This window comes from Pinus tabuliformis, chromosome 5_2 (genome assembly GCF_031772625.1).
Source record: "Pinus tabuliformis cultivar Carrire ecotype Pingquan chromosome 5_2, CPIR1, whole genome shotgun sequence".
NCBI classification, from domain to species: domain Eukaryota; kingdom Viridiplantae; phylum Streptophyta; class Pinopsida; order Pinales; family Pinaceae; genus Pinus; species Pinus tabuliformis.
The window spans coordinates 945625498-945641891 of NC_142306.1; the positions used below are offsets into that span (position 1 = coordinate 945625498).

The 16394-nt window shown below is 40.0% G+C and overlaps 1 protein-coding gene across 2 annotated transcripts in view; it reads right to left on the reverse strand.

Moving 5' to 3' along the window:
• The window catches only part of LOC149162388 (1-acyl-sn-glycerol-3-phosphate acyltransferase 2-like), a 71215-nt gene extending 62255 nt beyond the window's left edge, over positions 1-8960 (reverse strand). For both annotated transcript variants that reach the window (XR_016261929.1, XM_089437243.1), the window contains exons 1-5: positions 8853-8960; positions 8597-8755; positions 7657-7782; positions 7370-7462; positions 7035-7121 (exon numbers count right to left, since the gene is read on the reverse strand). Coding sequence is in view for 1 of the 2 variants with exons in the window: in XM_089437243.1 (XP_089293369.1) it covers positions 7035-7121; positions 7370-7462; positions 7657-7782; positions 8597-8755; positions 8853-8936 (549 nt within the window). In the remaining variant the exon portion in view is untranslated. The remainder of the gene's footprint in view (positions 1-7034; positions 7122-7369; positions 7463-7656; positions 7783-8596; positions 8756-8852) is intronic.
• Positions 8961-16394: the final 7434 nt, after the last annotated feature.

Sequence of the window (16394 nt, forward strand, 5' to 3'; positions counted from 1 at the left end):
ATGGCTAGAAGTGCCAAAGACTAAACAACGAAGAGCAAAGTTAGCAGCAGTGCAGATGGCACAGAGCAGAGGTCAGCATCAGCGCAATAGATTCAGAGGGTGAGTGCAGAGACTGGTAGCAGTCAGGCTCCAGCATTCACGTGGTATCATACTGAACACAATTAGTTTAGTAATTTTGGATGTTTTTCTGTTGCTGATAAAGTAGCATCAACAGTTTGCACTACAGTGGCAGTGCTAGCAGCAGCACAGATGTAGCACTTGAGAGTGAGTTATAGTATGGATGCAGTGTTGACAGTGGCAGTGTCAGCAGCAGTACAGTTGCAGCAACAACGCAGTAGTTGGCAGACAGCATGTCAAACATCAGCAGCGCAGAGGACAACGCTTCAAACTCAGAGTGGTATGCAGCAGCGTATATTGCTAGAGCACATTCCTCGCTAAGAGGGAGTGTTGATTTGGGATAGCATCAGATGTGCTCTAGGCCTCAAATTTTGTAGGGAGGCTTGGGCACATGTATTCTAAAGAACCGAGAAAGCGTTTTGGGAAATTCCACCCAAAAACAATTTTATTAAAATAATTAATATTTTTTAATGGGCCCCTAAGTCTAAACTTAGGAAATTAAAAATATTAATGGGTATTAATCTAATTGTGGGTGTAACTTCTAGAAGAAGACGAGGATCAAGCTAAAAATTGATTAGCTTTTAATCTGGATCATTGAACGTCAACGAGAAGATTATTTAAGGAAGCTTGTGGGTCATTTGGAAAACACACTGCGAGATCAAGAGATCGAATTTCTGAAGTGATAAGTTCTCAGGAGGAAATTCTGATCGAGGAGATTTCTCGTAGTTGAGGGGTAGGGATAGTTGGGTTGTAGTATCTTCTCTGGAACCCCGAATACTCAGCAAAGAGGCAGAGAAGCACAAGTGGAGGCAGCGCAGACCCAAGAAGGACTGATGTTGGGCAAGGAGGGCCCACGCAAAGCCAAAAGGGCCAGCGCAGAGGCAAAGTTGTCTTCCAGCAAAAGTCCAAAACTTGTCGGGGAGTTGTCGGATCAGGCGGGAGGGTTGACGTCAGAGCTCCAGGAGGCAAGGAGACTCAGCGGAGAGCTGACACAGAGCCTTAGAGAACTCCACGTAGGCCCACACAGTTACTGTGAAGGGGCAGCGCAGTTGCAGCCGGGGATAGTTAGTTCAGCTACCGAATCAGCCAAGATTTAGTTGGTAAAGTGAGGTAATATCACTAAGTTTTCTGCTAGTGTCTTTTTCTCTGTAACTGGATTGTCATAAGAGCATCCAGAGTTGTAATTAGAAGTTAGAACTACTGCTTAATAATAATAAACTCTCAAAACTGTTGCACCAGTTTTCCCGCATTGGGTTTTTCCGGGGACATTTGTCCAAAAATTATGGTTTCATTTGTGTTGTATTTTCTTTCTTGCTCAGTCTCTTGTTTCCACATATAATTCAATTAAGTAAAGGCTGCAGTGTATGTATTACGATATTTGCAGTAGGAAACTGCAAGTAATTTGTTTAAAGGAATTTAACAAATAGGAGTAATATCATCAGTTGCTGCAGTAAGGATTCGGGTTGTGGATTTTTCACATGCCATGACATCACGGCGAAACTAAAAGCACTATCACTGTTGCTGCCAGCTTCATTGAACAGTACCTTGTGGAAATTTATTTTTTTCCATATTCCATGTCCGAAAGAGATATTCATATGAAACATATGCATCTCAAAAGGATAATTCAATAGCTCCAAGCAAAAATGCACGCAACAATTTGAATGCAGCCTTGAAGAAATCCATTGGAGGGTTTCATATGCCCAAATGACCATAAGGAAGGAACACACAGAAACAGAGACAAAAATGCCCAAGTTACAAGATCTATTCTTGGAGTGATGTTGATTCATGAAAATTTATTGGGCATACACCTGCTTTGTTTGAGATTCTACAACCAATGGTCAACTGGTCCTAAAAAATGTCAACCCTCAAAGCAAAAGATAAATCTAATCTAAATCAACAGTTGAATATTCGAGGTAAAACATCAGCATTGGTATTAAGATTCATAAAAGCAGGGTACAGTTGGCAAAGTATTTGAAAGCATGAAATCAGCAGTTGGGTAATCAAGCTCCATTTTAAAGGGATTAGCAGGAGATTTTATTCACCATTCTCAGGTAAAGGATTGATCAACAATCAAGCATGTAGTTCAGATTTTGGGGAATGAAAGCAGTCATACACAGATGACAGATGATCCTAAAAACCAGTGACAGTTCCAGCTCCCAGATTATAGCAATGTGACTCATCATCCTTTCCAGAGAAGCAGCAGAGAACTCGTATAACAATTTCATAGATGCTTTGGTCAATGTTTACAATGTCAAGTTGAAATTCAGATAGCTAGAATAATAGGAATTAAATTTATATTTTGTAAATTATTTTATGGAGATATTGTAATATTTGATAGTTAATTCTCCCAGCTATTGTGGATCTGGAAACTTTATGTAATTTTCCAATATAATATATCAGAAAAAAAAAAGGAAAAATGGTTGGATTCTAAACAAAAGAGGTATTTTTGCTGTGTGTTTATCAAATTACCTAATTATTACAAGTACCAAGATGACTAGAATATTATGATCAATGATACAGTGATTCTTGTGATGGTGTACTCAGTCAGTGTTTCTTTAGTGACAGTTTTCCTCTCTATGTGATGCCCATTTATGGTTTGTCTTCTGATGTTTAAATAAGGTATATGACAGAATTCATTATTTTAATGCTCTGGTTCATATATTTTAAACATCTGCACTCTTTCTTCTAAAGCTTGCAGGATTCATGGCTCATGCCCTGCTGTAGTGGATTGTTATCTCTTTATTCTACTACCATCCAAATGATGTTTCAATAGGTCTATAGTTTGTCATCTACCCTGCCTCTGTCCATCTTGATTCATACAGTCAATGTCTTGGTAATTGCATTTAAAACGTGATTTGTTGACCCCATTGCCCAATGGATTAATTGATTCATCCCAACCAAACCCTATTTCCAACCCAACCCTACTGAAGATCTAGCCATTGTTTAAAAACACAGCCAACTGTTAACCTTGGTGATTAGGTTGTCAGAGAGACCCCTCTCTGGATTGAAGGGGCTAGCCTTCAATCTACCAGATTGGTGCAAAGGTTACCTTAGGAAGTCTTCTGTTGCAGCCAAGAAAACCTTCTAAGTGATAACACCTCTTGTGCAATTATTTTTTCCTTCTCTTGGATGTCAAAGGCTTGAGCGAAAATCTCTTGGAGGAAACGAATTGGTCATTAAGGAAATCTCCATTGTAAAGTTCGCCATAATCATTGTAAATATTTCTTATTTGCATTCTTGATATCTTAAGGAAGGGTACTGGCTCTTGAAGCTCTATTTTTGTAAACCCTCCTCAAGATCCAAAACCCTCACTTCTCCCTAAGAGGTTTCACCTATATTAATAAAAAGAGAATATTCTTCTTGGAGGGAGCTTGGGGTTTTTCCCCTTTGTATCTCGTCTCCTCACTAGGTAGGAGGATCCCTTGGATGATTGCTTCTTGTTTTGCATTTAGCTAGTTTCCTTGCTTACTTTGCATTGTTAGCTTAGTTTAGTTCTTGCTCAGTACATAATCTAATTGCTAGATCTAATCTCTAATTTCATTTTTGCAAGTAGTTTTAATCACTCATCATTGATTTAGACTAACTCGCTTTTGCTTCATTAAGTAGTTTCATTTTCTACTTGATCTAATTTGCATTTTTCAGTAGTTTCTTGATCTAATTCGTATTTGCTTCATTGCTTGATTTTCGCTTGATTCATTGATCATTAGTATAAAGTTAATCTCACATTGATATCATAATTTGTGCTCAATTTACTAATCGCTAATTTGATCATTAAAGTGGAATGGTATTTCTCTATTGATATTCTTAAGATATTTCACATTTGAAACATCTCACTTTAATTTCCAATTGCATTTGAAGCAATTGTATTAACTTAGCATCTCAATTACATTTTTTGGGTCTCTAAAATTTACCTCCAAGCATAAGCTTGGTTGATAGACATTTAAGAAACTTCCTCAATTATCATTCAATCTCCCTAGATTTGAGTTTGGATGAATGGTTAAAAGTTAAAACGCATGACCTCGCTGTTCTCTTGCGTGGCTAGGTCCCTTGTAAGAACAAAGGCATGCAGGTTGTCTTGAAGTTCTGGGTGGATATCATTAATGAAGTCGTTGGTTCCTCATCCTAGCCTTCTTGCAACTACCTATGAGTCCTTACCAAGCTGAAGGAATTGCAGGGAAGTCAAACTTTAGACTAGGCATATAATAAAATTTACCAAGAACACTTAACTTCACACACTCACATATAACTTCGTTTTATTTTGCACATATTTGGTTATTGTACAATTTGGATTGTGAGCTTATCATTTACTTGCAAGCATCTCATTTAATATTCTTGTACTTGTTTATTTCATTTTCATGCTCATGCTAATTGTTCTTTAAATGTTATATCATATTTGAGCATCTTTTTTCTAAGTACAAGCTTTATTCTCTTGCAAGCTCTATTTAAATCTTGTTTCTCATATCTCTAATATGTATATAATCTATTGTGGTTTTGATCCAATAACACTTCCTTTGCAACTTTCCATCTTTGCAACTTGTAACTTGAAAAAGGCTATAGTTCATTTCAAGTATCATAATTTCATTTTGAGCATATATTTCTTGCAAGTATATTTGGCACTGGTCTAATCATAACTTGTCTTGCAAGATATCTTGTTGAATATAATTGATTTATTTACATTTGTTGACGTTTATATGCTCATAAACATTTATACTTGCTAATTAATTTCTTTACTTTTCAAGTTATATTTCAAGTCTGCCTAGTTAATTTATTAATTATCTCCTAGACCTTGTTAACATTAGCAAGTTTTCCTTTAGAATTTTCCTTACGGACCACCCCCCCTTGTCTTAGCTACGAGAGAGGCTAAACAGAGAGAGTTGGGATCAGGTGACAACCCCTTCTTTGAGCGTTGCCACAAAGCACACACCTTGTGGGGTTGAGGATTTTTCCCACATTTCTGGGAGTGCAATTTCGTGGACAGCAGTACCTAGGGAGGAAACTTTTTTTTCAAAACAAAAAAACAGCTTGGCTTTCATTACTTAAAACAAAAGGAGGTTACATTGTAGCTTAATTCAGAAAGTCTCTCAGCAGAGAGGACAAAATGATCCCTCATTTAACATATCACGCCAAAGAAAAACAAAGATCACAAAAAAAACAGAGATCACAGCGTCAGAAACCATGACTAAACGACAAAGGGAGCTACAGATCTTAATCACAAAACGTAGACTAATATAACTACCAGAACCTGGAAACAGATGCTTCTATGCGCTTCATTTATGTGACAGCCAAAACCGAAATAAAAGTCAGCCAAAATGGAGATGTAAAGGCTACCCCTGCCTCTAAAACATGAAACTGTCAGAGCAACAAGGCACACCATGAACAGGAGTCGAGTAACTGATGACACCCGAGCGTGCCAGATGGCCTCTTTTGGAAAGGAGGTCGGCCTCACTATTCTATTCCCAATAGATGTGGGTGAAGGAAATGTGACTAAATGAAGCCACCAAGCCCAAATTTGGGTCATCCAGTGGAAGAGAGAGGGAACCCCAAAATTAGAGACCCTGAGCCCACTCAATCACAGATTTAGAATCCCAGCAATCACAATCTCTTCAATTTCCATCCATTTGGCACATTGTAAGACACCCCATAGTGCAAGCATTTCCGCTCTACTATTAGTTCCAGGCCCCCCAGACCAGCTAAAACAATAGGATTGACCCTGCTGCAGAACAGTGTAGGCACCACATCCACATTCCCCGTCAGATCAAGCTCTGTCAAAAAAACCTATTGGCTTTGTTGACCCAATTTCTTTGTAGATACGATTTTTCCCTACTCCTTAGGCCTCCTAGGCCTTATCTCCTAAAAGAAGGCCAATATCTTCAGCCCTGTTTGCCTCACATCTGGAGGGGATTGGTCAAATATTTTTTCATTATGACACATCCAAATCCCCCGGCATAGGTAGAAAGGGAGAGTACTATATTCTTTGAGATCCGTCATCCATTGAGAAAGACATGCATCAATTGAGGAGCAGTCCAGAACAAACTAAATCTTGAAGAATCTTAATACCTCCTGCCAGGTAGATGCAGTAAATGGGTGATACAAGAAGAGGTGAATTGTTACTTCATTTGCTCCGCCACATAATGAGCACATACCAGGCCCTCAAAACCTCTTTTTGTGAGGTTCTCCTAAGTAAGAATCTTATTGTGGAATACCAGCCACATAAAACATTTTAGCTTAAGGGGAACCTCCCATTTCCACATTTTTGTCACCCAAGAACCACCATTAGGGAGCCTACGTCCCTGAGAGATGTAATTATAGGTTTCCTTTGCCGATATTTGCCCATCTATCATGCACCCACCCCAGGTAAGAACATCTTCCTCCTCAGACAGCTTAATGCCTGCATTGGACAGCTTATGCCTAAATCGCTACTACTTTGCCTCATGGGCCACCAGCAGCCCTAAATCATTAGCATGCGACCATCTAGGAACTGAGAGCAAGGTAGTATGCTGGCAGGAAAGCTGACTCATGAAGTGTAAGCCTGTGTGGTACCTAAGGGAGATAATTAATGTAATGTGGCCATAATCATGGAATAAGGCCCACTGGATAGTCGGTGGGTAAAAAGTAGGCCCACTAGACTTGTGAAGTAGCTGGCATAAACCCCCGATAATGCTCATGAGAGAATCATAGTATTGTATATGCTGGAGATTGTATGAGTGGAGTGATTTCTTCCATGAGTATTTCTTGTTGTTACCCTACCTAGAGGGTCTTCTCTATATTCTTGTGTTCATTTCTAGCAGTCATGCTTAAAATATTAAACAGACTAAAAGGTAGTTCAGTAAGTCATGATTTCTTGTCAAAATGACATACAAAAGAAACCATTTAATAGCTTGACAGATAGGCAAAAGATGCAGTAAATCTTATGTTACCAGTAGTGGCTTCAGAGGCCGTTGTATGGGTTGATGGAGATGCTCTCCAAATGTGTTGTCACTTTGGTGTTTATCTAACAGACCATCCTGCTCATCAACACCAATAACCATGGATATTAGGTTGCACCAATGCTAGTCAGAAACTAGCTGAAGTTATGGAATACATGCTAAAGTCCAACAAGATTAACAAATATTATTGTATTACTGTTTTCCCTCTCTTTTGGGGTTTAAGAAATTCATTTCAATGTGGCCTTTAGTAAGTACGTTTCTGCTTTTCATTACTTTGACAACATTTCCAGCCATATACATGTATTAGGGAAGTTTGTCTAACGCACCTTAGAAACAAATGTGTCTTTGCACCACTGTGCCACTCCATCGTCCGTATCAGGCAAATCAGTCATGCAATGTCGCTTGATATGGACATGCAACTGCCCAAGAAATACAGTTCATGAAGGATGATTAACACATAAAGGGAAACACCATGAAATATTACATTACATATGGAGTACGGATACCTCGGACCATATAAAAAAGATAGCCATAAATTAATAGCATGTTTGAAACATGACAGCATATAGAACATCTCATAAAATGTAATACGTTGAAGTGTAGAATATCCTACCACCGATGGTTGACGTTTCAAAAGCCGCAGCATTGTTGGAGAAGGCTCATCTTTAGGAACTGCAACAGTAACATCATATATGGCTGGAACAAATGAGCGCAAGTTGCTAACAGCTGCAACAAAACCCTGAATCAAAAAGAAAACACCATTTACACAATAGTACCAAGTCAGTCCACTTATACATAATGTCAAAAACATAAAATGTCTAGTATCTTTCAGATAAATGGAAAACAAAATGGTATTCTGATTTTCAGACAACCATAAAGGCACAAGCATACACTAAACAGTGAAACCTTAAGGGCAGATGAAAATGTCTCAAGCCAGGTATTATAGCAGATATTAGAATTCAATATGCATCCCTGTCCAATAGTTTTTCGGAAGCACAGGGAAAGTTTGTGAAGATGAACCACAAACATGCAGCTAAGCCTTGAATTCGTTTCATTAAGAATTCATGCCAGGTAAATTAAATACACCCTACCATGGAAGGAACCACATTTGGTTTCAAAAAAATCATTCATCCATGGCTATCAGAAAGTAACAAGCAGATAAATTATCATAGTACACGTTATGGGATCAAATAGTTAGAAAGATGAACCTTAGAACCTCGATAAAAGGAAGTTTGTATTGGTGTGGACAGTAGTATGTAAAACAATGGACTTATATTCCAATATATGATATCAATTTTGGAAATGAAACTATCCACTGCAGACCAAGGGGAAAGCAATGTGACTGAAAGATAAGCATGCAGTTCAATCACTGATTTCAGAAGAAATTCACACCAGCTAAAACAGAAATAATCTACCACGAAAGAAATTAGATACAGGTTATAGGAGAAGCAGCATACAACCATAGTATTTACAAGTGGCAATCACCAAAAGTGCACATTATCACATTAGAGACTCGTGGACTGAACTTTGAAATTTAAAAGCAAGACACCTGCCTTGGTGCGAGGAATCAAAACATTCCGTGGCACTGGCAAGCCCACAGATGCCGCATACTCCTGAGCTGCAAGCAACTTAGCTTTGGTGAAGCGTGTGCCCTCTACAAAAAGTGCCAGCCAAAATGGTCGAGGGAAATCTCTCAACTTCTTTAACCCTGACTGTGATTCCACATTACATTTGATTAGCTCCAGTCAATAGTGCACCTTGAACAAGTCTGCCACCTAATGTCATTTCTTAAACAAATTCAATAAATACCTTCAATGTGGCCTCATCCTTGGCCCAATTTCTCTCAAGGAATACATACTCTGAAAACCACATAGACCATCCCATTACCTGCATACATTAAACATGGAATAAGGAAACAATGATAAAGTGGAAAATGAAAATGTTAGAAACTTTTTTCACAGATATACTTCTTATAAACCCATTCCAAGTCATGTAAACCAAAAATATCAAAGATGGAAAGAGTGCAAATAAAAACTTATAAGTCTTCCTGAATGCAGAACGTTGTAAAATATACAAACTTGTAACCTCATTCGCCATTAGTAAATCTGAGTGCTGCACAAGTATACATACCCACACTTTCATTACACACTCCATATGTGGGTGTCATTTTGGGGATGCGGGGTATGCAGCTACAGCAGCAGTATGCCTGAAGATTTACATTTGGTCCTTCATAAGTGCCTGCTTGGAAAACTAATTTCTTGAAGGTTGTTACAATGATGTTGATTGTGTCATCCTGGTGAGCTAACTCAAGTGATCGAGAGCTTTAAGCTTCATGCATGAAGTGTCAAAGTCAATCTCCTTGGCTGGATGCCTTTGTTGCATGCCTCACTCAATGTCCCTATCGGGTTAGACATCATAATCATGCAATGGATTTACACTAGGGACTATCCACGAAATGCAGGTAACTGTTCAGCATTTCCCCACAAGGTTTTTCTTGGAAAAGAAATGTTGTTTGTGTTTTAATCTGTGTTTTGAAAGATGGCCTGCCAGCCAAGGACTGGCCATGGGACAATGGAAGTTTTCTGCCATGGGCCAGCAAGATTTGAACTCTCTGATACCATACTTGGGACATACATTGCGGTAGTCACAGATTACCATAGGTGCTCATAAGAAAAGGAACAAGCCGGTATTTGCCAGAATTGATGATAACTTATAAGTTATAATTAATCACAACACGTGCATATACCCAACATAAGAGACACTAACTAATAGACATGAGTATGCTAAAGGACACAACCTTGCATCACCATTATTAGAATAATATAATTAAGGTATATTAAGGGGGGCAACAGCACATGAGGATTCATTCAAGTAACTTTCAAATATCCACGTATGCATCATCTAAAATGCCTATATTAATATCTCTTTTAATGATGTTGGGAGGATTGGTAAAAAGAAATGAAGGTATATAGTAGAAGATTATCTAGGTCCTGCTGCGGCAAAATCTCACAGGCTTTGGAGAGGGACACCCTACAAGGCTATCACTAGACCAAGTGACAACAATGGGTAATGGCCCACTCTCACCACAACCAAAGTCCCTGCTCTTTATGGACTTTCACCAATGGGAGGGGTCCCGATATAAGGTCACCTATGTTGGATATTCCAAGTATAAAGGGATGGGATGACCAATAGGCTTCCAAGGGAAAGGCTCAACTTAAGTACAAGATTCCAATCACCAAACAAAAGCAATTCACTTTCCCTAAAGAGGCTGAATTTGTGAGACACAAGACCTAGGGCTTTATTAGTAGGTTGAGAGTCGGGATAGCCAAAGGTCAAGGTAAGGAGAAAGGGTATCCCACAACGTATTTCTACAAGGACAAGGCACATAAACTCTCAGAAATCCCCCAAGTTGAAGCTCAAACCAAACTAGGGTTCACCTTAGGGCAAAGGAAAATATGGATGAAATTGAAGTGAATGCCCACAAAAAGTAGTGATTTTGTGGCAACCACTATCCTCTAAATGTTTAGACTCACTAGCACCAAAAATTCCTCTTCCCTAGGAATTCACAACAAGCCCTAGCTTGGCCACTTGGCCTTAAATGGGGCCAAATTAGGTAAAAAGCAAGAAAGAGAAAATTTATAGATAAAAGGTTGAGTTGATCACCAACAAGAAAGGCCAGTGCCTAGTCCTAGCCTCTAGGGTCAATGTAGTCTATGGGTTCTTAAAATTGATTTGATCTTGCGAAGGAGTAAGGATGTTTTGATACCCTAGCATCAAAACCCTAACTATCACTTTTGTGAGGGATCAAACTTCACACTTGGGAAGCTAACACAAAATCACCTAGGGAATTTTCATTCACATATCATACTATGAGTAATGCATGCAATAATATGACCTAATTACCATTCAATTGATATTCAACAAAATTAGGGCACAAAATTTACACTAGATCACATATTTATTCCATACATTATCCATGACATCAAAATTTTGCAATAAACATGGCACTTACAAGACAATATGCAATGTACAATCCAATTCTTGATCCAAAGTGACTTCCCCAAAGACAAGAACAAATGCTCAAGAAAAATTTCGTTCCATGGATCACATCTTTCCACTAGAAAAAGAGGCTGAAATCTTTAAAGATGCCAAATTCACAAGTCCAAGTCATGATGATTTACAATATGATCCTCTCCTCCATTTATATGAGGCATAAGGTCTAATTAGCCTAAAAGGCCCTAAATCTCAAGTTAAATTGCAATAGAACCTTGGGTTACAAGCCAACCCACTAACTCAGACCAAAAATCAAGTGATTAACCCATGCTAACAACATCAATGTGTTGAGCTCTAATAGGCATGCATTGGTGCTTCTAGGTGCCAAATTTGATGTAAACGCATCTAAAATTCATCCTTTGAGGGTTAGCCCTCAAATCTCTGTCAATGGCTCAATGTGGTCCCACAATCTAGTTTGTGCACCATGGGATGGTTCTCATGGGCCTCCAAATGGTCATAGTGCCAGTCTCTGCTCCAACGTTGAGGGCTTCCAAGGTGGTGCTAGCCCTCCCATGTCTCAAGGGTTTAGACCATCCTCATTTGTGCCCTGGATCAAATGCCATCCCTCTCAAAGTGATAAGGCCGGTGTGGGGCATGTTGGATCCAAGTGCATCATCCCAAAAGTAATCATGCAAGGCAAAGTGCCAGAATGCTTTGGGTGCTAGAAGCGCCCAAGGGTGTGTGATGCTTTGTTGTTGCTTGGAGTCCCATGGCTCTCAACGCTTCACCTGTGGGTGTCAATATGCTTCTCAAATGGCTTGGGCACTTGTGGGTAAGATGCCCAACGCCTGGGCTGCAGAACCACCTAACAATTACAACATCAAGTCTAGTGAAGACAACCAATCATCAAGTACAATAATCATTTTTACATCTAAGTGGACCAAGCTTGAATGTAAAGGGCTATTTAGTACTTCAAAATAAAGCTTCCCTTCGAAAATTGAGGCTTTGAGCTCATAATGGTGTTTCCTCCCTAGGTAGGAGTGGCTAAAGGACAACTCTATTAGGTGTTTCCAGCCCCTAAGGGGAAGTAACATTTCCTCGGTCCACCATTCAGTTGATAGGTGTTATGTGAATAATGATGGTACGAAGGGGAGAAGACTTCATGGCCAAGTGCCATGATCAAAGAGACCAGCATGAAGGGGATCCACATCTTGAGTGTATAGATGTGAGGAGGGATCAATCATGGACGCCTGACTTACCAACTCGGCCTTTGTTTTTCCACCCCTCTTGTGCACCTTTTTCTTTAGCTTGATTTTTTCTTTGTATTACTGCTTGTAGCTCAAATCGTTAGAGCGTGCTTTCTACGATGTATAGTAGTTGTATTACCCCTTAATGATGAGACAACTCATTTCCCATTGGCATTGAGACATGCAAGGGTTCCTTTTATGATGAATAGAAGCAACATGTGCTCAAGAACTGGGTGATGGCTATAATGAGTGAGGTAGAGCTCATGCTAGGATTTTTCTCATGTGTTAATGTGTATGTCCCAAGCATATTTTTCTTTTTGATATTCTTCCTATTATTTTTCTTGTGGCCACTGTTGATTTAGGGTAGCATCGGATGTGCTCTAAGCCTCAAATTTTGTAGGGAGGCTTGGGCACATGTATTCCAAAGAATCCAGAAAGTGTTTTGGAAAATTCCACCCAAAAACAATTTTATTAAAATAATTAATATTTTTCAATGGGAACCTAAGTCTAAACTTAGGTAATTAAAAATATTAATGGATACTAATCTAATTGTGGGTGTAACTTTTAGAAGAAGATGAGGATCAAGCTAAAATAATCTTACCCATTAATTAGCTTTTAATTTGGGCCATTGAATGTCAACAAGAAGATTATTTAAGGGAGCTTGAGGGTCATTTGGAAAACACACCAAGAGATCAAGAAATTGAATTTCTGAAGTGAGAAGTTCCTAGGAGGAAATTATGATCGAGTAGATTTCTTGCAGTTGAGGGGTAGGGATAGTTGGGTTGGAGTATCTTCTCTAGAGCCCAGGATACGCAGCAAAGAGAGGCAAAGACACCAAAGGGGTTGACACTAAGCCAAAAAAGCTCACGCAGAGCTTGACGTTGAGCCAGAAGTGCTCACGTAGAGGCAGCTCAGTCACCCACGCAGAACTCTGAGTTTTGCAGAGGAGTTGACATTTCTGAGCCAGCAAGGCTACAAACTAGTCCAGAAGACAAGACGTTTCCCAATTGAGCTGACGCAGAGCCTCAGAGAGCTCCATGCAGGCCCACACAATGACTGCGCAGGGGCAGCGTAGTTGTAGCCGAGGACAGTTGATTCAGTTGCTGGAACAGTCAGGATTTGCCAGGTAGAGTGTAATCTCACAATTCCTCTCTGCTAGTTGTATTTCTCTATAACAAGATTGTCGGGAGGGCATCCAAAGTTGTATTCAAAAACTACTGCTTAATAATATAAAACCCTCAAAGCTGCTGCACCGGTTTTCCTGCATTGGGTTTTTCTGGGGACATTTGTCCAAAAATAACGATGTCCATTGTGTTTTATTTTCCTTCTTGCTCAGTCTCTTGTTTCCATTTAATATTTAATTAAGTGAAGGTTGCAGTGTATGTATTACGATATTTATCGTAGGAAACAACAAGTAATTTGTTTAAATGAATTTAACAAATAGGAGTAATATCATTAGTTGCTACAGTAGGGATTCCAGTTGAGGAATTTTCACATGGTATCAGAGCTGCAGGTGAAGCAAGAAGAACAGAGCCAGTGGATCCAACGCTGACCAGAAGAGGGAGATCGAAAAGTTGCAGGAGCCAGCCGTTTGAAATCCCATAGGATTTGTGCAGTTCCTAGCTGGAGGGCTGAAATTTCGAGGCAGTCTCTCTCCGAGTGAGTCGACGAAGAGAAAACAGTTTGAATGTTTTTGCTTAGACAGAAGGAGCAGCGTTGAAGCCTCAGCGTAAGGAGAATTGGTGGGACACAAATTTTTCTACAAGTAGTTTGTTGGGCAAAAAATAGTTAGAAGAAAGGGGAGAAGCATTACTGAGGGGATTTCTTCCTCAAAGAATTGTTAGTTTTTGATAGCATCGGAAGTGCTTTAGCCTTGAAAATTGGTGGAGAGGCTAAGGCACATGAGTTCTAAAGAACCCAGAACCGTTTGGTGAAATTCCACCCGATTGTATTTTATTAAAATAATTAATATTTTTAATGGAGTTCCTAAGTCTAAAATTAGGGAAACTAAAATATTAATTCGTATTAATCAAAATATGGGTGAGAATGATCTAGAAGGCGGATCAAGTCATGTTTTAATCTTAATCGTTGATTAGAGACTTAATCTCGGCCGTTGAAGACTCAACAGGAAAAGTATAAAAAGGAGGCTTGGGGTTCATTTGGAAATACACGCAGAGAGATTGAGGAAATCGATTTTCTGAGGTGAGAAGTTCTCAAGAGGAAAATCGATTGGGGAGATCTTGCAGCTGAGAGGCAGTGAGAATCCAGAAGGAGGACTTTCCGGAGAATACTAACAGAGAGGCAAAGAGAGCTTGCAAAGAGGCAACGCAGTAGTCGGAAGAGCTCACAATGGACCAGTTTGGGCCCACGTAGTACTGATGCAAAGCCAAAAGGGCCAACGCAGAGCCGAAAAGTTGCCTATCACGCAGAATCGAGAACTGTCGGGAACTGTCAAAACTGTCGGGAACTGTGGGAACTGTCGGGAGCTCTTACACAGAGGGCAGAGAAGGTGACGCTGAGCCGGCGCAGAAATAGTCGGGGTTAGCCAGTCTTGTGCCGAATTAGCCAGAATTCTGCTGGATGAAGTGAGGTAAAACTCATTCAGATATATTTTCTTTGTAAAGGATTGCTAGATGAGCATCTTAGATTTGTATTCAAATATTTCTACTGCATAATAATAAACCCTCAGAGTTGTTACACCGGTTTTCCCGCAATGGGTTTTTCCGGGGACTATTGTGTCCAAAAACAAGTGTCCTATGTATCTTGTTCTTTGCTCTAGTTTATGTTTCATGAGATCAAATATTTAATTAGTGTACGCTGCAGAAGTAATTTGCTTCAGTATTCAGAAGAATAAATTGATTAATGTATATTAAAATCAAGTGAAGTAGATTTAGATTTGTTGCAGTGGGGGTTCCTTCAAGTCTAGGAATTTTCACAAGAATTCCTAGCCAAGGAATTTGAATTCTCTAGAGTTGAGCAGCAGCAAGGGGCAGCAGTTTTACTAGCTCCAGCAGGGAGTGCATAGGCTAGTCCAGTAGCAACACAGAAGAGAGGAGATTTTCGACATTTGTGGCAGAAATGGCAACCAGTGGCTTAAGGGATCAGGATAGGTTGGATGAAGCATCCAACAATGTCATCTAGAAGGCTAGAATGTCATTCCTTCTAGATGAGCATGCCCTTAAGACATATGTCGACAGCATGGTGGTTGTCCCTGCAAATGCAGATCCATTAAAGAAGTACAGATCAAAAATGGCGATGGCCAAGAGGATGATCCTTGATGGAGTAAAGGATCACATGGTGTCATGTCGCTAGCAGAGGAACTGCTAAGGAGATGTGGGATGCCTTGGCTACGTTATATCATGGATCTTTCGAGCAACGGACAATGTACTTGGAGCAGAAGCTGAGATCTGCTCAAATGCAGAAGGGAGAGCGTCTAGATCCATTCCTCACGAAGCTTAAGGAGACCTGTGATGAATTGTCTATTGTGGGGCATACACCTCAAGATTCAGAGTTGGTTAGACTGGCCGTCAATTCTGTCTCATATGAGTGGCAAGTCTTTGTCCAGAGTATCATGGGCAGAGTAATATTGCCAAATTGGGATGAGATGTGGGCAACACTAAAACAAGAGGAGCTGAGGAGAGACTTAGTCAAGGTTAAACTTGACAAAAGTAGCAGCAGTGGGTCGAAGCCTAAGGAGGAGGAGGATAATGCAACCCTTGCATCGAAAGGACAAAAGCAGCGGAGACTTAAGAAGGACGTCTCGAAGATCAAGTGTTCCAAGTGTGGTGAGATGGTCACTATGCTACTCAGTGTCCTCTCAAGAGGAAGTACAAGGATGAGAAGCATGATCCGAAGGTTGTGCCCGCAAAGATCGAAGAGGAGGAGTTCGCCATGACAGTTGAGATACCTCCAAGAGGGAGGTGGGCTGATTTAGAACTGTAGTTCGAAAGAGTTACAGATGGGCAAGATCCTTGAGGAGTCCACCTCTTGGATCAATACCTTGCTATGGGAGCCCAGTTTTGTGGTAGCAAGATGGACTAGTGTTGAATGGTGTCGAGGAGTGTTAGGAAGACAGTCGTAGTGGCTAGGAGCACCAGGGACTGAATAGCGT